This window comes from Cyanistes caeruleus, chromosome 4, assembly GCF_971803275.1.
Source record: "Cyanistes caeruleus chromosome 4, bCyaCae1.hap1.1, whole genome shotgun sequence".
In the NCBI taxonomy this organism is placed as follows: Eukaryota; Metazoa; Chordata; class Aves; order Passeriformes; family Paridae; genus Cyanistes; species Cyanistes caeruleus.
Genome location: NC_141704.1, coordinates 23,829,147 through 23,855,175, shown reverse-complemented (window position 1 = coordinate 23,855,175; position 26,029 = coordinate 23,829,147). Strand labels below are relative to the sequence as shown.

The 26,029-nt window shown below is 34.8% G+C and overlaps 1 protein-coding gene across 1 annotated transcript in view; it reads right to left on the bottom strand.

Annotated features, from left to right (window-relative positions):
- The window catches only part of CTTNBP2 (cortactin binding protein 2), a 127,461-nt gene that overhangs the window by 34,696 nt on the left and 66,736 nt on the right, over positions 1-26,029 (bottom strand). The window contains 3 exon segments of the mRNA XM_086887023.1: positions 321-524; positions 6,917-8,567; positions 13,317-13,541. Coding sequence (XP_086743149.1) covers positions 321-524; positions 6,917-8,567; positions 13,317-13,541 — 2,080 coding nt within the window.

Here is a 26,029-nt window from a genome sequence, read left to right as displayed (position 1 = left end):
ATATATATATGTATGTATATCTATATATATACCTGTATATATACCTTTTTATACAAAGGAAGTGGAGAATTAGAATGGATGTTCTAAGAATGCTACCATTCTTTTGTGTTTCAAATGCTTTTTTAGTTCCAAAATTCTGCTTCAAGAAGCATTGCTTATATATATGCTATACCATGACTTTCGTAATATAACCTATACATCTCACTTTCAATTTCACGTTTTTAAGAAGAATGCATTTGACCAAATTGAATATTAAAAACTTATGAAGAAAGCTTTCACCAGTTTACACGGATGCCATACTAGATCTTAATATCATTTACCTGTATGTCCATTCGTAGCAGCAGAATACAAGGCAGAATAGCCATCTTCACAAGAGTAATTAATGTCCAGTCCTTCTTCATTAAGCAGCATTGATAATAAAGTGACATTTCCCTGGGCAGCAGCTTGGTGAAGAAGGGTGGGCCTGCCACCCAGGGGGACAGGACCACCACTTGTTAACAAAGGGGTTAGGGAGGAAGACCAGCCTGTGAGTTAAAGCAACAAAAGTTAGAGACACACAAATAAAGCCCTGCATTTTCTGTGTTCTTTTAAGTGTTAAAAAATATCTTCAAAACGACTGCATTCATTAATTTAGCAAAAGTTTTGTGATAGTGCTTTGTCTACACATTAGAAGGTATCCTAAAGAATGAAAACTGCATTCTTGGGTGACACTTATTAATACAAATGCACAGGACTTCACTACAAAACGTCAACGTGAAACTTGTGACCTGTAGTAGCATCTGGATGTCTCAAAAAAAGGTATATTATCAAAATTTACAAATGTTTTAGACAAGTTTTAATTTATTTGCAATATGCTGGTAAGATTTTTTTTAAGTATCTATAGAAAAGTTTTCAAAACAAAGTACATACTTTTATATGTCATTTCATCCTCCTTATTGCAAACTTTAGTATTTATATATTTAGTATTTATATAACTCACATGTACTTATAAAGATAAATTGCACAGAGAGCCTTTAATGATTTCAGATGTCTTTCAGAAAGTTTGAAAACACACGTAGAAATCATTTACACAAATAATACAGAAAAAATACATTTATTATGAAACCCTCCATTAAGGTAGCATTCCTTTTACTCAATGATACTTAAACAATATATCATAAAATTCTCCAATGGGAATGAATAACAGGTTATATAAAATTCATAGATTAAAGCTTTCAAGTCACTCCATTAACAAAGACTATTCAGTCCAAAACTCTGAAAGCTTAGAAGTTGTGGTTAAGTGTTCTGTTGACTACTTATCGGCTTTAGTAGGGACTTTGTTAAGAATATGAAGTTTGCTGCTTAAGGCATGGAATATTTTGTGTGTTCTTTCTTGATCAAAGACTGCAAGAGAAAATAGGAGAAAGATTGTTTGTTTTCTTTTTTTTTTTTTCATATTTTCACTATTTCCTTTAGAAAATACACATTACACTTATTTCTTGAATAAATAACTTTGTCTTCTGTGGCCACAAATAGGCTACTATTTGAGGCTGAAATCTGATACAAAGCAAGTTAATGCAGCTTTTAATGAGGTTTTGAAACGCCTGAGACTGAAGAAGAGCTGCAGGGCGTTAGTTTCAGTTCCATTCAAGCTAGTAAGTTCTATCTTGAACTAGAAAAAGTATGTGGTAGTAGCAGTACCATACTGGGATGATCTGCTCCACATTTTGGAAAACAAAATCAAATATGGAAATTACCAACAGAAACCTACAGAAACAACAGACTGGGCACCTTGTAGTATCTTGATACTTTTTAATTAATCAAGACTTACACAAGAATTTATCATCTGAGCAACACTAATGAAGAATACATTGTTTGATTCCACTAAAAAAACAAAACAAAACAAAAAAACAACAAAAAAGGATTGGAGTATTTTCAAATTTGTTTCTAAAATAAGCTAAATTTGTCAATTTAAATTAGGTTTACTTTTTAAGTATCTAAAGGAAACATATTTTCAGTATTTTCCCAATATCATTAGCTTATTATTAAACATTTTTTTCATATTCACTGTAAAAAGTCAACACTATAGCTATGAAGTTACCTTTTAAATCCAAATTTAAACCAAAGAAAAACTGTAAAATGAACTCCATACATCTTCTCATAACTTCAATTCTGAAGCTACCTTCTTACTATTAATACTTTTAGTAATACTTATTTCTCCAATAATTTTAATCAGAGAATTTTGAGGGTTTCTGAAGTTGATAAAAAAAAACAATAAGCAATATACAAATTAAACTGTATCCTTTAAGTGGCAAAAAAATATATTATCTTCAACTTCCAGCATTTGAGAACAGTTCACTCTTACAAAATTCACTAAGGTCCAAAGAAAAACTTATGGTATTCCTTTCCATTGTGAAAATGGTTTTAGTTTTCTAGCCTTTTGTTATTCTTTGAAACTAACTGTGCTGCAGCTGTTGCTGTACATCTATTCATGTTTTTTAGATAGTACTTGTGTAGTTTTTACTGTTCTTGTGGTAGTTAACTGATAGTGAATATTGCCAATATTGCAGTTACTACAATGTTTTATCCAAGTAACACTAGAATTTTGGTAATATGAATAGTATTTGGGTTTCCTCCCCTTTTTAAAAAAGTGCAATTTTTGATGTAGTTTATTTGCTTGTTTGTTTGCTTGTTCTTGGGGCATCCTTAAGAGAAAGGCCAAAATGAAAGAAAATTTTTAATGTCACATCTTAATTTTCATTTCAGCTCCCTGGAAAGAAAAATATGTTGTTGCAATTCAGTGATGAAATTCATTATACTAGGTTACCATTAAATGAAACCCTTCTACTGATAAAGATACAAAAAGAAGCAATGACACAAATATAACTTTACATTCTATTATCAATGTGAAGCAGTATAATAAAATTCAATTTGTCATCAACAAAATGCACCAACATTGGAAGATACCAATAAATAAGGGAAGACCATTACAGATGCAAAAAGCTGGGAAATGTGAAGCATCTGTGAAAGCTTGTAGGGCATGCAATGATGGAGGGCAGAGGGACAGACAAAAACAGCTTCTGGCATCAGCTTCAGAATGTGAGATGGTTAATTCCAGAGCCTAGATCAGTCCTTCACCCCCTGCCACATACACTTTTATCTTCAAAGCCAATTGTAAAGACAGAATAAATCAATCATTAGAGGAATGAGCAAAATAAAAAAAAAAATTAATTGAAGAGTGACATAGAAAGCACAAAAGTAAGAAGAAAGTGAAAGCAGAAATCCCAGGGGTATGATAATCCAAACGCCTACATTTGTTTCCATTTTGAAATCTTACAGTCATTGAACTGTAGAAATCCAGAGCAGAAGCATTTTGGCACCGATTCAAAGGCTGCTGAAGTTAATGAAAACACTGCCACAGATTTTGAATCAGGCCATAAATGTTCATTGTAATGTCTCCATGTGCAGTCTGCTTAACATTAATGATGAAGGCCCATGTCTTTTCCTACCAGGGATGAAAAGAACAATATGTGGTACAATAGCCCGTCTCTAAAAGAAGATATGATCACATTACTTTAGCAGAATGCATAAATGACAGGATCAGAGCTTCCATTTTAAGTTTGCTCTTAATAGTTCCTCTTCTTAGAACCAAGACGCCACCTCACTGAAAATCAGACTCTTGATATGTTCCTAAAGAAAGCTGATCTAACTAGGAAACTCTTAAAATTAATAAATATAATACTTTAGTGATTAGGTTATTATCAATTCTTTTGACTCCACCATAAGAAGAAAGAAGCATGAATTTATTGACATACAAAAAATATCTAAAAATGAAAGATTCTGTTAACGTCCTTTAATATGTTAAAATTGCTTGCCACTGCTGTTAAAAAGATAAAAAAATTCTGACTGAAGCTCACTACTTACTATATAATAAAATATGGAAAAGATTTAACCATACTCTGCTTTAACTGAATGTAAAATTGAAATTCTAAACATTTTCTGAAAAAAATTAATAGAACATATAAAAATCAACCAGACCATTAATAAAACTAACCGATTCCATGCCTAAAGGACATGAAAATGCAGATACGAGAAGGAGGTCTCAGCAGTATTTGTAGTTTGTTAGCTATTTCCCACCTCAAAAAAAGTCATATTTAAAAAAGAAGCTGAAAAAAGGGAATAAAGTGGCATGAATTCAGGTATTACTGACATTATCTTAACAAAGCCAGTGTTATTAAATTTGGTTTATCTTTCTATTTCCATATATATTTATAAAATCTGGGGTTTTTTCTTTTGAAAAAAATTTTGGAAGTTTTGAAGGAAACGTTTTCCATACTTGTATAATATCTGTTGCTCTAAATTTAGTTCTGCAGTTCGGTAGAACACTTGGCCAAAATAGATTAAATTACCTTAAAAACATAAAGAGATTGAGGAATAAGTGCAATAAAATATAAGCATTATTTTGGGTAAAACACAAAGAACCTCCTGAATATTTATGTGAATATTACAGATGAAGTTATTAAGGTTCTCTGAGCCTGTATGTAGACAGTAAAAGAGATACTAAAATAACATCTCTATACCAATAAAACAAAATAGCATACAGCTAAGTAGAGTTTAAGCAATCTTTCTTAGCAAACTTTATGTCATGGGATATATTTCCCATCTGAAGTTGCAAATATTCCCAAAAAAACGTGTCACTTACAAAGTACTAAGATCAAATGTTCAGAGTGAGGATTACAATGGACTTAAATCAACAAATATTTCCATGCCTCTTCAAAAAAAAGTTAAGGGAGCTAGAGAAAGAAAGCAATCTTAAAAATCAAAAAAACCTAGTAATTTTTGACAAAAAGTCCTCTCTTTGAGAACTTTTTCTGAGAATGGTCACACATTTTGTAAGAAACACTTATTAAATATTTGGCTGAAATGAAATGAAATTAAAAGAATTACTGTTCTCCTAAGGAAAAATTTAATACCTCAAAGCACCAACTAAATCAAAAACAATACATGGAGTTATGAAGAAAAGCACTGGTAGTTAATTTTTAAGGCATGAGATTTATTCTTCTAAAGAATAATCAATAACTATCTTAAATTATTACCAAATATCAGTATCAAACATAAATGTATGTATCAATACTGTTACATACACCACAGTAATGCTGGTAGGGTTTGTGGAAGATAATCTCTTGCTTACCAAAACTATTTACTTTGAAGGTGACTTTTCCAGTAATTTGTTTTTTGCTCATAAAATTTGAGATTTTTTTTTTAAAGAATTTTTAAATTCTGTTATGGAGCGTAATAGCACTTGAAGGCAAATTAAGTTTGAAAAATATTTGAAATACTGGGATACTAATGATCTATCTGACATGGCAATCAGACTCATCTTGGAATACAAATTTAGGATGAAAATTCAGGACATCCATATGAAAAACAGCAAACTAATAGGCAGTCATCAAATCCCAATTCTGTTGGCTCTGAGGAGCAGTAGACAAACAGAAGGATAAGATTTATGAGCTCATCCTTTTATGGCACAGTTCAGAAAGGAGAGAGGATTCTGACAGTGTGGTGAAACAACCAAATGTTAAAAGCATGACTACTGATACAGGTAGAAAGTCTTCAGTGAATTGGAATGAGAATAAAAATTGATTAATAATAGGAAACCTGGAATCTTCTATATATACACACTCAATTTTACCACACACAGTTTTTGGAATGGCTTCCCCAGGCCTGGTACTTGAGTTCAACTCAGTTATTAGCTAGTGGTGCAGCTACCAAGAGGAAGTGGCTGGTTATGTGTTGGAAGCAGATTTGCTGTGCAGGGCTTTTGTGCCCTACAGATGATGCAGGGACTAGAGTTCTGAGGGACTGCAGTATACTGAATATAACCGAATTAACTGTTCAAAGTTTGAAACAATTCAAACATTCATCAATGCTGATAAAGGTCTGAAGTGCTCCATAACTGTGTGTTATGGATATAATTGTTCCTTTTTTTTTTCACTGCAAGTACAGCTTAAAAGGAGTTTCTACCTAATGTTCTAGTGCTACTGATCCCAGCAAGGGAATGTCGATAAGAAGTTTTATAGGAGATCTATAATTTATTGAAACGTAGACCAGTATTGTCTTTGTTCACTTTAATGCCATCAAGGAGATTCCCAGAAGCTGGTGGCACATTAGACACACCAGTAAGTTCCCACCAAAACACAAAATGAGTAGCAGATACACACATTCACTCCAGACTTAAAATTATCAGCAGTTAGATTCTAACTTTCCAACAGTAAATTTGTGCCTCTATTTGTTGAAGTAAAGCTGTGAGATGCTGCACATGGGTATTAACAAAGCCTACAACCAAAAAAAAAAACTATAGAAAAACTGAAATAAAAATGAAAGCTATTCTATGGGCATTTAGGAAACTGCACTGTTATACAGGCAATTACATGTTTTAATGTGCAATTACCTACTGCACAGCAGAATACCATAATCCCAGCTATGCCCTATTCTTTAAAAGATTCACACAGCATTGAAATACATATTCCATAGAAGATCTTCTGAAAAGGTAATATTCAAAACATCATTTCAGACTGAGAAAGCATTCTGAAGTCCAAAATGCTATCATTAACCAAAAATTAATTAAAAAAAAAAAAAGGATTTTTTTTTATAGACTCTAATCTGCAGCTCACTTACTTTAAACATTAGTCCTCTTTATCTTTAAAAAAAGCTATCAATATGGTGAGTTCTTGAAGAAGCAAACGTATTTAAAACATTTCTAAATCAGCGAAAGAATTCCCATACCCCTGGAATGTGGGAAAAATATAAAGAAAAATACTAGCTTTTAGAAGGTAAGAAAGAGAATGTTACAAGATAAATAAAGCAAACAAGACATATAAGAAAACCAAAACATTATTTTTGAGGGAGACAGTTTGTAGCATATCAATCCCTTTACCTGATGCTGTTACCAGGAGGCTGTCTGAATCACATGGTCTACAGGATGAAGCACTAACAGGGTTTATGGAGGAGCTACAGGCAATGGTGGTGGGAATGACAAAGGAATTTTCTGAACATGCAGGTTGGTTCAGTCCAGGAAAGTGGGAAGGCCAGGCACCCACCTGAGATGAGGCTATGGCTGGTATGGCACAGCCTGCAGGTGCCACAGATAAATCTATAGCAGGTTTTGGTGGCAGCTGAGGTGAGGACTTAGAAATAATTTCCTCATTTATTACCCTGATTCCTTGTGGTGAACTTGAAAGAGGTGAGGTCATGGTTTTGTTGTCAGTTTTTGCACTTGTATTTGGGGACCGATTACTATCCATTAAAACTTTAAGCTGTGGGTGTGGTGGAGAAGGAGCTTGTGAAAGCCCTGGTTTTTTAGGAGGAATAGGTGGAGGGTTTCCTCTGTCAATTCTTGATACACTTGGAGTCTTTAAAGTCATTCTACCAACTGGGGGGCAAGTGCCAGCTTCCCCTGAATGAGATGTCCCTGGCCGCGTAGAAGCACTACTCTGAGGGCCTGTGAATCTTGAAAGAACTTGGGTAACAGTGTTCCTAGCCGCCTGTTTGGCAGCAAGGTTGTCACGACTAGTAGGGGATACATCCCTTGAGGGAGGGCTTTGGGTTGTGTTTCCATTTTGGTCTTGATCATTTGTATTTGCCTGAAATCTAAATCTAGCTGCTTGGACTCGTGGATTTAGGCCTGGATGGCCAGTAGTGTTGGCAGATGGTGAAGGCAAACTGTGTATAGATGAAGAGAGCGAGGAATTCTGAGCTGTGGCAGTTGGTGTGGTGGGGGTGCAAAGGGTATTACTATTTGAAAAAGGGGAAGTGCTACTTGATAAATCAGGGGATGAGCCTGTACTTGGCCCATTTTCTTCAATTCTGTTTTGATTCTGTGCAAGAACAGGAGTCATAGGAGGGACAAGTTCACTAGATGAAGACTGCCTATCAAAGACAGGCTTCACAAATGCTGCATTGGCACACACATTCATTTTTGAATTGCCAGACACTAGCGGGCTCACTGTGGAAGGCTTTATAGAGACAGTCAAAGGCAACTTCTTAGCATTTTCTATGCTACTGTCCATCATTACAGTCTCTGTTTGACAAGCAACAGCTTTTGAACCTGACTCTTCTGTTTCAACTGAAACAGAAACAAAACTCCTATCGCTTTTCTTCTGAGAAAGATTGGCTTTACTTTCATTCTCCTTTTTTAATTGCTCAATCATTTTGATCATTTTATCTCTTTCTTCTCTGAGGTCACTGGTGTGTGTTTCCTCTTTGTGAAGTTTGGCACGCAACTGCTCTCTCTCTGTGTCCAACTCAGACAGCTGCTTTTCCATTTGAGCTTCCATTTGTGTACTCCTTTGTTTCTCAGCTGCAAGAGACTCCTCCAATTCAGTAGCCTTTTTCTTTTCCTCTTCAAATTTTGACATCACTTCTTCCAGTTTCTGGGCTTCTTCTACAATTCTGCCAGACAACTGCTTACACTCTTTCACTAGCATCAATACTACATGCTTATTCTTTCCACGTTCTTCTTCAAGGCGAGCAGATAGCTTTTTGTGCTCCAGTTCAAGATTCTGTAACTGAGATTTTTCCATTTCCAACTATAAGAAAACATAAAAAATAATTCTCATTAACAATTCTCATTTCCCAATAACCTAGTATTAACCTGACACTGATATTTTAATCTTTGAGAGCATGACTAAAATGAACCCAGGAAGGTGATTTGTGATATCTAACACAAGTGCATATAACCTTATACAAGCAAAAGAAAGACAGAGCCATCTCAGCAGAGCAATTTAGAAACGAAGCAAACTCTTTTCATTTCCTCCATTGACAACAGAGAGATTCCCCAAAGTGGTTGTTAAATGCTTGTGATTCCTGAGTGATGGAGCTATCTGTTCTCCAAAAATTTGACATAAGACATTGCATAAAGTCATCTCAGTAAAGGAACCAAACACAACTAAGAGATGAGCTTTGCAAAAATTCTTTGAGGACAGAAATGAAGGGGTTAGGTTTTATCTCTTCCTCCAACTAAAGGAGATTAAGTCCATCATGAACATAACTGATATCCTAAACCTAAACCATAACTGGTTTATGAATTAGACAATTTTTTGGCAGAGGCACAAATATTTTCCTGTACTTACTAAGAGTGAGAAGTCTCATTGACATCAGTGATGTATAAGCTGGAATCAAAGAACTATTACTAAAATGCAGATAGTGGATAAGAATAATTTTCCCCCTTATTCATATAGCCATTGCCTCTTCATTTTGCCTACTGTTTATGCTTTTATTCACAGACCCTCTTCTAGAAAAGCAATACAAAAATATGGTAATGCACCATTTTATAAAACATTTATGAGGAAGAAATAATTGTGGACAATAATACCTACATTTTAAATATTATCTCAGGTTCAAATACTTCAAAACCTGTTTAACAGTATACGGGCTGCACTGGGGTTTTAGAGCTTGTCAACCTGGGGGTTGACACTCTGCACAATGCCTTTCACAAAAACATACCCACCCTTTCTTAAAAACAGTATAACAGACTCATAGAACGGTTTAGGTTGGGAGGGACTTTGAAGTTCCAACCCCTCTCCATGGGCAGGCACACGTTCCATTAGATCAGGCTGCTCAGAGCCCCAAAACCAGTACCAGACATATGAAAAATAAGGTATGGCATTAGCAGTCATTGCTAAGCAAACTGTATCAGCAGCAACATCTCTTCAGTTCTGTTAATGGAAGTACAGCTTCAAATTAAATTAACAAAATTATAATGACACTAGGAATCTAGGAATGGTCACAATCATAGCCTACAAGTGAAAAAAAGCCTTATTTTTTTCTCAATGATTTCATTCCTTTTTCAAAGGATTCAACAGCATTTGCATGCTTCACTAGAATTTCAAAACAAGCGGAGCATCCAACAGTTTCTTTTCTTTGTTAAAATAGGTACAAAAAACATGAGAAATGTATACAATTTCTAAAGCTTGGAGATGTATAAAGATTATAGTGAAAATATTTTTTGTCAAAACTTTCTATACTTTATTATTCTGCTTTTTTTTTTTCAGATGAGGTTCTTGTTTTATAAATCAGGTGCTGTGAAATGATATTACTTCCAAATAATTACAAACAGATTTTAGTATTTAACTGGCATAAAATCAGCTTACCATACTATTATAATACCTTATTTGTAAGCATTGCATCTAAATGAAGTCTCCCTAATATAAATGTAAATCCTCCATTTGATTTGAATATACAAAAGCAGCATTATTTTCTCATTTTACATTGTCTCCTATGTATGTCTCTCTCCCTCTTGTTCTTTTGGCTGCATCATCTTGAATAGGAAAAACCTCTGAATATTTACATGGTATTTTTTCCTTTAGATGACAGATTTGGAACTAACTGCAATTATTTATGAGTTTACAAACTAACTAGAACCTGATTTTTGCAAAATGTACTATATACGTACACTGTATCATATCAGTAATATAAACATCTGGAAATGAGTCCAAGAAGGATTTGAAAAGGGATAAAAAAGGATACTGAGAAAAAAATATAGTGTCCCATAAAAAACTGACCAGCAAAGGCCCTTCAAAGGTGAGAGCATGCCTCGTAAGAAAATGTTGAGGAAGCTTGGCTTGCATAGTTTAGTGAAAAATAGACAGAGAAATAATCTAAGAGCAACATTCTTTTGAAGGGCCCTTACAGTGATGACAAGAGTCAAATTCATCTTGGTAATGGCAGGTGAGGCTCCATAATAAAAGTTCACGGAAAAGAAAACTTGCCCTTTGAGAGGCTCAGTCTCAGAAAAAAGTTCTTTAAAAGGTGAGTAAATTCTTTGCAAGGTTAAAGTGGTATACTTTACCAGTGCAGAAAAGATACAGCATTTCCATTCTTGGGGGTTTTCATGACTAAGCAAGACAAATTCACAGATGACCAGATGTACTGATGATGATAATCTGCTTTAAGCAAAAGGTTAGAATAAATTACACCAACAGGCCCTTTCCAACCCACGCCTGCCTTTCTTTGAGCGTGCATCCCAAAACTGACTCCTCTGCAAGCTCTCAACAAATCAAGAACTGTCATTTTGATGATCTGTTTTGTGTTCCCAGGAAAACTCAAAATTAATTTTCACAGCAGCTCCAAGAAAGGCATTCAAAGTGATGGAAGAGGATGGATAATTAACAAAAAGCAGATGACATCTGAGAATTAAATGTTTCTGTATGTTAAGCGAATGACTTATAGTCTTTGTGCACCTCCTTGATTTTTCTACATGCTAGTATATTTGTCTTTTGTGATCAAATCAAAATTTTATTAATAAAATACTTCTGAGATGATTATATTCACAGATATTATGTTCCCCCTGGAATAAGAGTTCACTCTGGGTCTGTTTAAAGTTCAGTAATATCCAGAGAAAATAAACACAGCTGTATACACATTCCATTATTTATAGTGGGACAGTGAAGCAATTTCAAACACCAAGATAGAGGCATCATACATTTAGAGAAGGAGGAACCACTCTTGGAGGGAGGGGGTGCAGCTGGCTTGTATTTAGGTTGCATTTGTCGCGGCTGATTTGGTTTTTTTTTTTCACTGTGCCACCCTACCTTGTTGATCATTTTTCAAAGTCCCTCAAAACATCTCTACTACCCTCTTCAACAGAAGGATCTGAGAGATGAAGAACAGACAGAAAAATGTGGAATGAAGGGAAGGTAAAACACTGAATGAATGGTTTGTGAATGAATGGAGATGGTTGAGAGATACATCTCTTGCCAAACCCAAGGAGTTTAAGAGTGTCTTGTACAAATAGCGTTTCTAATGGAGCTTAAAAGGGGAAGATGTAATTCAGTAGAGAGTCATGCACACAGCTGCTCAACAACATGCAGTCTGTTTTCAAATCCTTAAAATTAAGATTTAAAGAAAAAAAGGCTCATGTGTCCTAGGAAGGAAAAGACAAAAGCATCCTGTTCTGTACAAACAGACTTACAGATATAGACTTTGGTAAAAAAAGACAAAAAAATGGCAAAATTTGAATTTACATATTAATATACTGACATATTCTTAACTTCTGAGCCCATCGTGGGTGCATTTATCCATCCATATAATGAAAAACAGAGACAGATGAAGAATTTAGGTACAAGAAGAGACCTGTGGCCTTGCACTGAAACAAGAAACTAATTCAACTGTCCTGGCAGATGTGTCAGGCTTTCTCCCAATATCCTTTTTCACTCACAAAAAGTAAGGTTGCTTGCCCTTTCCTATTTTTCTCTTTACTGAAAAAGCTTATGAGAAAGAAAATTAATTCTTAAGAGTTCTCAGAAAGAAGTGTGAGGTACGTACCAGTAATAGTTCACTCCACAGTGAACTGCTTGAAGACTTACATATCACACATGAAGTCTAGTAATATCCTTTTTTTTTTTTTTTTAATCTAACCATATTTCCAGCAACTTCCAGCACTTGCACATGCATGTTTTTTCCCAAAGAGCAATCATTAGCAAAATCATTGTTATATCAATTGTCTCAGCCTGTTTGTTGTTTGGGGGTTTTCACGTCAATGCAAAACTGTCACCATAAAGCTGTATCCCAGCAGTAGAAGACATTCTATCCATCTTATACCCAGTGAAGATAATTAAACACATAGACCATTTTTTTTCTATTTATTCAAAAATACCTTGCCTAGATTAGTCCTCTATATGAGTGTTTCCCCTCTTTCCTCTCAGAAACCCCTCCCCAACATACTCCTATTTAGCTATGTTTTAGAAACATATGCCTTACATATTAATGAAATACATGCCACCAAGCAATCATTCAATTTCAAAATTACATTGTTTTATCTTCAGTCTGGCTTTTTTTTTTTTCAACGTTATTGTCCCTAAATGATTTTCTTTTTACAGTAAATGTTCTAAATATTAAAAAAAAAGTACTTTTAGAGTTATAAAACACTTTTACTGATTTATGAAGTAGAGCCACCTAATATAAAATGAAAATAAATTATTTATTTTATTCAGGTTAGAATGAAAAAAACAATAGCTCCTCAAGGCTCCAACGGTATTGGTTTAAAAATATATTGTGATGATGCTATCTAAGTTCACACTGAGCTGTCTACTTATATATCCACTGTATCAACTTGTACCAGTTATATAGATTTTTTTCCATAAATAGAGCTAAAATCACAGAACAAATGAAGTGTGCATTCAAAATGTCACCAGAAAACCAGCACCTCACCCTATATGAAAATTAAGTGTCAACATTTTAATATTCGTAATGTTAATCAAGACAAAAATGCAAATTTTAAAAATTACATGAAAGAACAAATCAGGAGAGGGAAAAGGAAAAAGTCAATAGCAGGATACCTTCTTTTGTCTGTTTTCAGCAGCAGCCAACTGAGCTGACATTCTTTCTTGCATTTTCCTGCAGTGAGCCATAACAGCTTCTAAAATGGACAGAGGGTTCATGCATATTGGCTTCTTTTCTTTATCACCAGCACCTGCCTCAAAGTCTCTCTGAAGAGCCAGAAATGGGTCACTCAGATTAAATCTTCCATATCGCTCCTGGATAAAAACTTCTTTGCGCCGAGCCTAACAGAAAAAAAAACCCAAAACAAATTAAAAGCAGAGAAATAAAACTAAATGCATTCTTTGAAGTACATTCACACATAGAAGAGACAGACTACAAGGAAAGCAATATACGTCATTTAAGGTTTAAAAATATTTTCTTTAGGTATTCATTTACAACAACCTCTAAAAGAAAAATATGCCTCAAAAAACATTTTCTAAAAGAAAAATATGCCTCAGAGAAACACCCACAGTGCAGAGAAACACTGTCAAGAAAGAGAAATCATCCAAAAATAGAGAAAATCATTTCTCTGCAAGTTGGTCCAAATTCTATTTTGAAGAAAAAGCAAAAAATAAAAAGGGAAGAAGAAACCAGTTCTGAGATACAAAAGAGGAGAAAGAGACCAAACTTTTACTCAGTGGATTAGCACATCATTTGGAAAGCTTGAAGCTAAAATTTTAACATACAAAAAGTTCATGAATGGTAACACATATTTCAGGGCATGAGAAAACAAAGAAGAACATAAGAACTATGTTAGAAGAAAATTCTCAAGGACTAACTACAAATTACACACCGTAGTTAATGCCCAACTTTTTTCTATACATTGTAGACCAACTTGAAATGTCATAAATGAGAATTTGTCTGGAAAAAAAGAAACAAGTGTGCCTACGTATTCTGATGCTTGAAATACTTCTAATTAGTTTTTCAGTGTGATAGTATATATAGAAATTTAAAACATTTATTAAAAATACCAGGTCTTTAGAACATAACTTCAGAAAAAGCTGAGAGTTACTCAGATCTAAAGTCTAGTTTGGCTTACAAAATCAGGTAGTGACTAGTTGAAGAGATAAAAATGATAGATAGAACTAGTTATTTTTTACTAAGTTCATTACAAGTAATATCTAATTAGTCTAATATTTTAATTCCTTAATTTATAACTTATAAAATAAAACAGCTACTTCCAAAGATAATATTACAAGACTGGGAAGAGGCGCTGTATTTACAATTTTTGTTTCTATAAGAGGACGTTACAGGACAGAATGTAGCTTAGGAATTCAACCTTCATGGAAAGGAAACCATCAAAACCAAAAGCCTTACCATAAATGGATTAAATTGCTAATCAGCCGAGCAAGATCATAAATCCAAGCAGTTTAAGAATTTAAATAGAGAGGGATGCACAGTCCATATATAAACTGTCAACAACTTAAAAGCCACTTAGTTTATACATAATGAGACATCAAAGTAAAGGAAAAAACAGATGCGGCAGGTCTGCTGTAAGTACAAAAAGACCACCAGCAAGAGCCCTCATTGTTAAATCCAAAGGAAAAGCCAAGATGATTAACTGACCTTACAGACAAAGGCAATCACCTGTGCCTTTATGGAAACAGACTGCCAACCAGTGAAATAATGTGCATTTTCCATTTTTTTCTATGACCCACAACCAGCTGTCCTCTTGGCACATACTAAATGCACGTAATTTGACTATATTCTTTGAAATATTTTCTAACATGCGCAGCAATTAATAGAGCAGGACAAAAAGACAGAAAGTGTGCACCTGTCTAAATAGTAGGATGACCAGGGGTTCAGATTTATTAACCATGAAAAGGATGACACTATAAAGTAGGGATGAACTCCATCTGAATGAAAATCAAAACCAGAATTAAAGTGGCTATAGGAAAATGTGGAAGGTAAACACTGTGGAAAAACCAATAGGTCTGAAACAGCACATGGTTTGGGATGACTGGCTGAAGCCGTAACTGCAAAACCCCAAGCAGAGGGGAAAACAGACTGGCAAGTCTCAAACTGACAGCAAAGTCATCTAAAGGTGCTTCCAACTCAAAGGGGAACTAAATTTAAAATAATAAAACAAATGCTTTAGTGTCTTTATACAAGGACTATAAATATAAAATACAATCATTTGGATGATTTCAGGGGATGAAAACCCATTATTTAAAAAGGTACCAGAATAAAAGACAAAGCAGAAACTTGGTAGGGAGATGATGAGTATTTTCCCAAAACTTAGGCACAAAGTGACAGAAAGACAAACTAGGATTGAGGTTTTTTACAGGATTCCTCCAGCCTCTAAATAATACTTCTGTCCCTTTACAATTCACTAAAGTACATCAGATGGGAGAAATAGAAATGTTAGAATCCGTAATTTTTTCTCTTATATTGTCTTTCTTTATTGAATTTAAAGTCAAAAGAGTTAGTAGTAATGACATTTTATGGCAGTCATTATCTGTGGAACATACAGTCTAAAGTCATTATCCTTTAAAAGGGTGTCTTGTGTAATTTGTGTGGTTGTGTTAAAGCACCATTAGCAGTGTCGCATATATAACTTCAATTGCAAAGCAATATATACAGAAAATAACATTTAAACTACTTATTTGTGAATAATTAACTGAATTAATTTTCAAACACAACATTTTCAAAAAACAGAATATGCACCCACTGTAGGAGGTCATGAGGACTACTGTATTGTGAAAGGTGCTATATGAATTTATAAACCATCAGCTTTAGTCTTCTGCACATACTCATTTGCTCAGCAATTCCTTTTAATGGAAGGACTGAGATTAGAAGTATTTATACGTATGAAAATATGTCCATGGGAAATTATACCTTTTTCAGCCTATGTCAATGGTGTACAAAATCATGACTTAAGATTTGAGCTAAACCCTCCAACAGGTAACTGCTAATGAAAAGTGACAGTAGGCACACACAAATCAAGACAAAATACATAAAACCAAAGACAAAACCCCTTTAAACAGCATGAAAGTCACTATGGCAATAGAGCAAAAGTTTTAACTTGCTTAAAACAGCTTTTTAATTCAGTCAGTAAGTACATCAGATTTATACAGCACTTTTAAATGCTTACACAAAACCCAAAACAAAGGAGACTAAAATAAAGCTACTACTTAAAAACTAAACTTCAAAGTTTTTCTATAGCTGATCTGTAACATCATGTTAGATCAAGGATGGACTACCAAAAAAATAGATCTGAAAAATATCTTCAATGTTTTCATTTTGATCATTTAAAAAATGATTAAAAGATACAACACAGGTTCTCTTCAAGGAAGAGCTAAGTAGAAGTAGGACTTTTCAGTGTGAGACAATCAGGGAGAGAGGTGCTTGAGGTCTGCAGGCTGACAGAACAAGTAGGGCTTGTCCCACAATCTAATGAGGGAAATCTGAGTTGGACCAAATTCTTTTCACTGAGAGCAGATAAGCACCAGAACATGCTGCCCAGGGAAAACAGGCAACTTCTATCATTGGATGATTTCCCAAGATAGACTGGATAAAGCTAACTGCAACTCAATCTATGATTGACTCTAGTCCTGCTTTAAGAAGATTGGACTGAACGATCTCTCAAGGTGCCTTTACACCTACATTACTGCATAATTAAAGATTTATTCTAGGATTGTCTTGTGTTTTGTTATTTCTTTGTTTTGGGTTTTTTTTTTTGGTTTTTTAGCTTATAGATGCTGGTAACCTTGTCAAGTAACAAATGACATAAATGAGTTCTCAGAGGAAGGAAAAAAAATCAAATACTGGCAGAACAAGTCTTATGTCTCATTTTGGATAATAACAATACTTTCTATGACCGGGGAACAGAATAGAGTCTGGGATATTTTCAAAAATAAAAAATCATTACTAAACAACCCCTAGGGATTATGCAGCTATACAATACAGGGCGAAAGTTTATTCTCAAGTTTACTCTGCTAAGTCTGTAGCTAACAAGAATCTGAAGGATCAGGCTGTTAAGATAAACTGCTTCTTTTATGACTCTCTCAGGGAGCCTGTTCTCTACCACATACAGCAAGACATCTCATTCATCCTACGCCAACCTTTTTCAAGTTACTTCAAGTTATCTGCAAGCTACCTCATGGAAATTTTCACTTCTTAAGCTGAGTGTTTTATAGTCCCTGACCCCATTTATCAACTGGCAGATGAAGATGGACAGTGCGGTGTGCAGGGAAAGGAACAAAAGGAATGAGGATGTCTGCAAAGTGGCGTGTGGGTAAAGCTACAAATCCAGTATAAGAACTGGTCTGCAACTATTTGTTTCTTGTATTCCACTTCAGAAGAAAACAAAAATTAATTTTCAGCAACCAAACTGAGAATTATGAAGTCTAATTAGACTTTTCCCTCTGTTATTGAAACAGGAAAGTAAGGGGGCAAGGAGGTCTTTAAATATTATACCTCTTACTGTGGACTTACAGCTAAAAGCATAAAGCTAGGAAAAAGAAATATGACCAATTAATGTATGTAAGAAATAAACCAAATAATGAAAACCAAAAAATTAATCATATAAGCTACATTATTAGTTTTTATTATTAGTTTATTTATGTTGATACTAGTGGCATACATTTGTTGAAATAAGTTTTCATAATTAGCAACATAGTACACATAAGCAACCGAGCTTTTAAGCTTAATATTGTATTTTTCCCCCAATGTATCTCAGAGTTTCCTCTTCATTTATCTGCCAAGTTAAGAGAGTTCAGCAGGTCTAAATCTTCCATGCAGAAACCGATGATAATCATCAAAAATAGGACTGCATGTCCTACACTGCTGGGGAACAACAGAACTGAATTAAAGCTGCACCAGAACTCTTAAACAAAATTTCCTTCCTTTCAAGAGCATTTGTTGCTCTGATTAATTTCCTTTTCTACATTTATGATAATTGTTTCAACAGATGTTGACAGGTTCATATTAGTATTTTCTCCTGACATACTAATTAGGGAGTGGTAAGAAGTTTTCTAAAACTAACCAGTACAGAAGAGGAGGCAGTAAAAGCTTATTTTATGTATTATGTTAAAGATGAGGGTGAGCCCTTCATTCTAAATAAAACTAAAAGGGTAATTTATCTTTTTAAAAGAGGAAGATGTCTGAAAAAGAACACTTTTATAAGTCTTCTTCAGTGAAATTATATAGTTTTCAAAGTGATTTGTTGTAGCTATTCAATCAAGCAAAAGAGAATTATCAATGAGTGTATACTCATAATAAAAGCAGTACTTTCAGATACACCTGCAAAATAACAGTTTGGAGGATATCATGCCTTACTATAAGAAGTTAAGGATGATTCTTTAAAGAATGCTATAAATTTTCATACACAGTGGAGTTTGGGGGCTTTATTATTTTCTTTTAGTTGCCCTTTTTTTTTAATGTAGATGTAAATGAATGTTTTCAAAGTACTGTAAAATGCAACTTCAATATAAAGTTGTATAGCAAAACTAAAAATGGAAATGCAAACATCAATGACTGAGGAAATAGTATCTTGCAGCATGATTTCTGTCAGTGAACATGTGATGCTCAATTTCTCCTTACAATTTTAACTGCAGTCGAAATTCCTTTCTTCAGCACAGTGACAGTACATGCCCATGCAAAATCTACAAGGGAGTTAAATGTTAATGAACTCCAAACTATATGAAAAATATTTTACCAATACATTCAAAATGTCTGTTTCTATGTTAAATGTCAAGTATGATAAGATAAAAACTTGTGTGTCCATTTTAATGACAGAAAAATGGAAATTGCTGGGAAAAGATTGACAATTGTAACAGGCCACTAGTTCAAGAAGAGTGAAAACAGTAGAACTGAGAAATTGGTGGATACAATCAGCAAGTTAAACAAAACCAGCATACAGGTTGATTATGCTCTGACAGACCTACATAATTGTTCTGTATTTAAAGACATGCTCTTTACAGATGACTAAGCAAGCCTGTGAAAAAGTAAAGTCATTTAATACAAGTACTAATAAAAAAAGAAAACATACTCAGTGATTTTTAATTTGAAACACATACTTACAAAAAACACTCAAACCTATCTTGGAAAACCGTCACTTCACAGTCATAATACATGCAAATATATCAATTCAATTTGTTACAGTACAGTAAACTGCATGAGATGTAAAGTTTTCCTACGAAAGTTATCCCAAGCATGAAACTAATATCCACAAGCTGCATTATTCTTTCATTTACAACAACCCACAAAACTTTTTAAAAAATCTGTAATTTGCAAAGTATCCCTGTCTCTCAGAATCACACAGCTTTAAATCCAAGCTTTTTAAAAGCTTTTTAAATTTTTCAACTTTTTTTCAACAACAAATTTTTCATTTTTATTCAGCTCTGAATAAAAGACTGCATGTTGTTTCACAAGGCTATTCACAGTATCCTTAAGAGATTTTCTGTTTCAAGCAAGTACCCAAATATTACAGTGCTTTGAAAAAGCTGTATAATTTTCTCAGCACTAAGAATGATATCTGATAAGAGCACAAAATGCCAAACAATTAATTCAAATCTCTGTGTATAGAAGGACAAACATTTAAGGAACACTTAAACAATCCTGACAAGCACTGAAGCAGAATTGTAAAACCAAGGTAATGATCACGCCTGAATTTTCTTAGGGATCCAACTCTATAAAAGGAGAGTATCATGCAATGGCACCAGATTACTATTACCACAATATTGATAAGTAGCACAACCTCCTTCTTTTTTCCCCTGTTACTTGACAAAAACCTCCATGAAAGGAAGAGGTACAGAGACAGGACAAACAGATACATGGTTCCAATTCTTCATTATTCATTTTCTCCCCCCGAGTAATGAAAACTCACTATTCTGAGGTTGTAGATTTTAATAGAAGAAAAATTCTGTTATTACAAGGCTAAGATCAATCCCAACAAGAAAAAAACAGTGAAGAGCATATAAAATATCCTTCACTTTGCACAATGTAAAAGGTGAAATTCTGGCCTTGCACTAAGTTTCTAAAGGAGGAAGAAGAAAAAGTTCAAGTCATGAAACAACATGTGCTTTTGATTGAGAAGAGCCACATAGATGTTCCATATAAAGATTACATTAGACCTATTTTATGACAGCTTTGTTGTCTGGTGCCTAAACATTTGAAAATTATAGGCCAATATTTTGTCAGGAAATATCACTGTTTGATGCTGTGATTATCTAGCCGCCCAGACATTTATTTCTGAAAATAATACAGATTTTCATACTGATAATGAGTGTCAGCTGATAGAAGAGACTTGAGCTCTCTGGTTACTTTAAATACCATTTGTCATCTAGACTTTTTTTGCATGTTCAAATTTATAGTTAAATTCATGCAAATCAATTCATAATTCTTTGCATGGAAATCTGTCAGCCATTCTTCTGAAGTGCTGAAGAAAATCTGACTTCATCTCTAACCAAAATAGAGCAATTTAACCTTCATGCTTAGCCATTAAAAAGATTCTTTAGCTCAATAACAAAACATACAGTAAAACTTTTACTAAATCCATCTGTGTTTCTATTTGAGTATTTAGATGTCCAAGCTATCAAAGTCTCAGTTAAGATACTATCCCACATTACTGCATGACAATTAAATTATCACAAAGCTTTACATATTTTAATGAAAAAGTATGCAAATCCTGTTTTTACAATGCCATCATCAGGCAGAGTCATCATGGGTTCACAAAGGGAAAGGGCTGTTTAAATAGTTCCAATAGTTTAAATATCCGTCTGTATAAAGAACTCCTCCAAGGAGTTAAATATCCTTCTGTAGAAAGTCAGCCACCTCATGGATGAAGGGAAGGCAGTGGATGTAGTTTTCCTGGATTTCAGTAAGGCTTTTGATACTGTCCCTCACAGCATCCTTCTGGACAAGTTCTCCAGAACTCTGGAATGGGCAGGTTCAGAGTACATTGAATGATAAACTAGCTGAAGGCTTGTAGTGCATGGGGCTGGTGACGGTCACTAGTGGTATTGCTCAGGGCTCAGTCCAGGACAGTTCTCTTCCACATATTCATCAATGATCTGCATGCAGGAGTCAAATGCACCATTGGCAAGGCTCCTGATGATACCACACTGGGAAATGCTGTGGACTCCCTTGAGGACATGAGGCCTTGCAGAGAACTCTAGATAGTTTGGAACACTGGGCAATATTGCAGTTTAACAAGTCCAAATGTCAGATTGTGCAGCTGGGATGGAGCAATGCCAGGCACAAGGATAAACTGGGAGAGGAGTGGCTGCAGAGCAGCCCTGCAGAGAGGGATCTGAGGGGGCTGCCTGACAGCAGGATCAGTGCGAGTCGGCTGCCTGTGCCCGGGCAGCCAAGAGGGCAAACCCCAGCCTGGGCTGATCAAACACAGCATCAGCAGCAGCTGGGCAAAGGGGTGATTATCCCACTCCATTCAACTTTGGAGCAGCCTCACTTCCAGTTCTGTGTGCACTTCTGGGCTCTGCAGTTTAAGAAGGATGTGAAGGTGAGTGAATGCATCCAGAGGAGGGCAAAGAAGCTGGGGAAAGGGCTCAAGGGAACGTCCTGTGAGGAGGGCAAGGACTCTGGGCTTATCCAATTTGGAGAAAGGAGACTGAAGGGTGACCTCAATGCTCTGTACAGCTTCCCGGGAAGGGGAGACGAAGCGGCTACTCTCTCTCCCTGGGATCCAGTAGGAGGATACACAGGAATGGTTCAAAGCTGCACTGGGGAGGATCAGACTGGACATCAGGAAGCATTTCTTTACTAAGATGGTGGTCAAACACTGGATCAGGCTTCCTAGAGAGGTGATTGATGTGCCAAGCCTGTCAGTGTCTGAGAGGCATTTAGATAATGCCCTTGGAAAACACACTTTATCTTTTTGTCTGCATTGAAGTAGGTTACGTAGCTGGACCACAGGATCATTGTTCATATCCCTTTCAACTAAAATAGTCTCTTATATTCCCCTTATACATTTATTTGAGGCAGATTAAGAGATGTTTTAAAATTTTTTTCACTGGAATATTCACTGGAAGGTAAATTGTGAGAGCAATACGTATTACCTCCAAGGAGAATTTAATCATTGATACGACCTGTAGTGAGTAAGATGAATGAAAAAATACATTACTAAATTATTTTGATTGATAGAAAGAAACAATTTAAAGTAAACAATACTGGATTTTACATTTTGGGTTTTATGCTGTATATTAAAACTTTAAAGCAATTTTCCATCTATAACTCCTTTTACAGATACCATTAGCAATTAAAAAATTTTCATGTAACAGCTTATATCTCCATAATATGTAACTAAAATTTGACTTTGCTATTTCAGTGCTAATTCACTATAATCACTGTTGCTCTATTTTCTCAAATTTTTCATTCATTAATAAAAATGGAACTCCAGCTTTAGACCTAGTGCTAAGTATTTTCACATAGAAGCCAGAGCTTGTAAGACTGATGCCTCTCTCTGTGAGAGCAGCAGGTGGAAAGACTTGTCCACCAGTCAGAACATCATCAAAACAGTGTGCAAGAGAGAAATGCCTGGGAACATAGACATCCGAGCACAACAAAAGTAATCAAAGCTGTGTATTTTCGAAGGTGTTGAAAAGGACCCCAAATCAAATCACTTGCTTATTCACAACTACTTTTTACAGATTATTACCATATTCTTTTTTGAAGAACCAAGAACAAACCTTATATATTTCTTCTTCAGCAACATTAACATGAAGAGACAAACACACACCAAGAAAAGGAGTTATATATTCAGTTGCACTTGATCATTGTTATCAGCAAAATTATCTATACCATTTATTGGCAAAGGGGAAATATGTTCCCTGAACTAAAAAATGGAAAGTTTCAGGTAACATAACACAGATAACAGATGACCCAGTTACATTTCTCTTTTTCAGCAATGTGGGTAATGATGGCAAACAGATAAAACATTTCAGGTAAGTCACACCTGTATAATTCACAAAGATCACAGAAATGGAGAAACAGTTACATTAACATGATGTTGTAATTATTATTATTATTATTAATATTACAAAGAATGTGTGCATCTATCTCTACCCACTAGCTGATGCTGGATTATGCAAAAAGATCAAACAAGGGTAGGAGAAATCAAGTGGGAAAGGGAAAGCAATTATCCAAATAAAAAATCAGTAGAACACTTTCAGGGAAATTGGTAGTATCATGCCTGCCAACAACAAAGACATTCAGATATTTTGTGAAAAACAAAAGGACACTATGATCAGTTTAACAGTCACTGCTGGCATGAAGAGTGAAAAAGTTGTTTGCAATGCAAGGCCATAGAGTTTTCATGCTAGAAAACAAACCTCACAGTTTCATGCACGTGTTCTCCAGTTTTAGGAGAGCCTGGAATAAAGGTACTCAACCAAGAAGCTTAAGCTTAGTGAAGCAACACAGAGATAGGACTGATTTAATATGGTTTAGGAAAAGTTCTGCATTGTTCAGTGCTTAATGTCGCCCTTTGGCAAACAGCAAGTAACTACCACAAGGAGTGATGTAATGTGACTGAAACTTATTTTATCAACAAATTCTAGAAGCGGACTTTATACGTGTCAAAATAGCAGGATCACTCAGATGATCAAAGTTAATTAGTCTGGGGATTGCTGCTGCCACAAGCCCAACATCTTTTGGAAGAAGTGAGACTTTGCTCTATTCATAACAAAGTGTACCCTTACATAATTACTGCTACACAGAAAAAAAGAGTATAAAAAAAGTAAATACAATACAATATAAAGTAACAGAATATATAAACCATTATCAAATAAGGGCAAACCAAAATCTGAACATTAAGACTGTAAAAAACAATGCCTTTTCAATTAGGTTCAACAACCATGCCTCATTACTCTAAAACTTGAACAGAAACTGTTTCAAACTAAATACTATAAAAAAATTTCATCTACTGACTTGTCTGAGGTTTATCCATACTTCATAATTTCCTTGAAATCAATTTTAAATAGCTTGCAACAATGAAATACTAGTTTTTGACCAACCCATCCAGAAAAGCACATTAAACTCTTATTAGGACAGTAAAAGTTCTAAGCATAACCAGACACATTGGACAGGTAAAGACAACTTATATTTAAGAGAAGAGAAAATGCATACACAACCATCATTAAATTCAGTAAATCAAAAGTAATGATCAGATGAACAAAGTCATAATTTGCAGAGAAAAGCAAGGACAATCTGCAGATTATTAGCTCCCAAATATTTAGCACAAATTAATTTTTATGCAAAGAAATTGCAATATGCAAAAATGAAAATGCAAATAAAGCATTATCTGACTTCTATTTCATGGTTCACTTCTGCCACCAAGACCAACAACTGCCATCATACTGTCTACAACAATAACCTTCTGTTACACACAGTTTAATATCTTCTTCTCCTCCTTGTAAGAAGTTTTAATTTTTCCAAGACACCTGGCTACAAAACAGGCTGCCTTACTGCCTGCCAGTAACCTCCAAAGCCACCTTCCGCATGTTCTTACTCCATTCTGGATTCATGGGATTCATACATACAGGAGAAATTTGAATTCACATTTTAGATTCCCAACTTAGAACAATTACTGAAGGTAAGGGTCTGTAATTTATAGTATGTATAGCTCCCTTTGACAGATTACACTTTATGTGCAGTTTTTCTTCCTATCAATCAATTTGAGAAAAACTAAATTACAAGGATGCATTCCCTTTTCCCTGGTAAGTCCCAGATTTCTTCCCTTCTAACCCCAAAATTAATTCTAGAAGTCCTAAGTCTTATAGTACAATTCTTACTGACTTTGTGCAGTAGTTGAGGATAAAAAAAAAATTATTTATACACAACTGACAGATACTGTGTTGGTAATAACTTTATTTTAATGTGTAACTTTCAGAGCAAGGCAAAACCAAGTATCATCCCATGACAAGATGCAAAAGACAACAAATAATATTAAAAGGATATAGAAATTCTAACTGATAAATCCAATTTTTTTAACCCAAAATCTCAGCCTACAGTAGGAAAAAGTCTGTCTTGGTAAACTGAAGGAAGCCCTTTAGCTAGACAGGACTCACTGGTAAGCAGACAGGTCAAAGTAGACAAGTATAGCTTGTATCTACGACTATATGCAAGTATCTACAACTCTCCTTGCAACTATTTTTTTTCCAAGGAACAGGCTATTTATTACTGAAAATGCAGAGCTGAGCATGAAAGGCCACGCATATTGCAAAGAAATTCCAGTATCATTCCCAATTACCCACCAAAAATCTAACATAATTATACAGTATACTATTGTGATAAACTATACTTGACTCAGGGTGTCTTAAATATTGTTCCATCTACACATATGCTTACTGAATTGCAAAAGTGGTATAGAAATACACCTACTTTTACCAGTTGTCATCAAAACAGTTCATGTTTTCAATGAGATTAAAATAAAACTATACTGTTCAGTGTTTGATCATTGTGGGTCAAAATTGAATGACAAGTTTACTAATAAAAACCTTCCACAATGCACAGCTCAGGACTTGAAAGCAAACTAGCTTAAGCAAAAATGCAATCCACCTTCTGGGAAGGAAAAGACTCCATGTGCCTAAGGTCCTACTTTTTGGAAGGAGGTCTTAGGACTAGCTGCTGTCAGTTCAGCTGACACAGTCCAAGAGTAGTCTGTGAGGCGAATCAAAGCAAAGTTAGGTGGAGACAATAGGGACAGTTTCTTCAAGAGCATGTTCTTAATCAGAATGCTAAGGCAGGTTCACTCAATCAGTTCATTCAC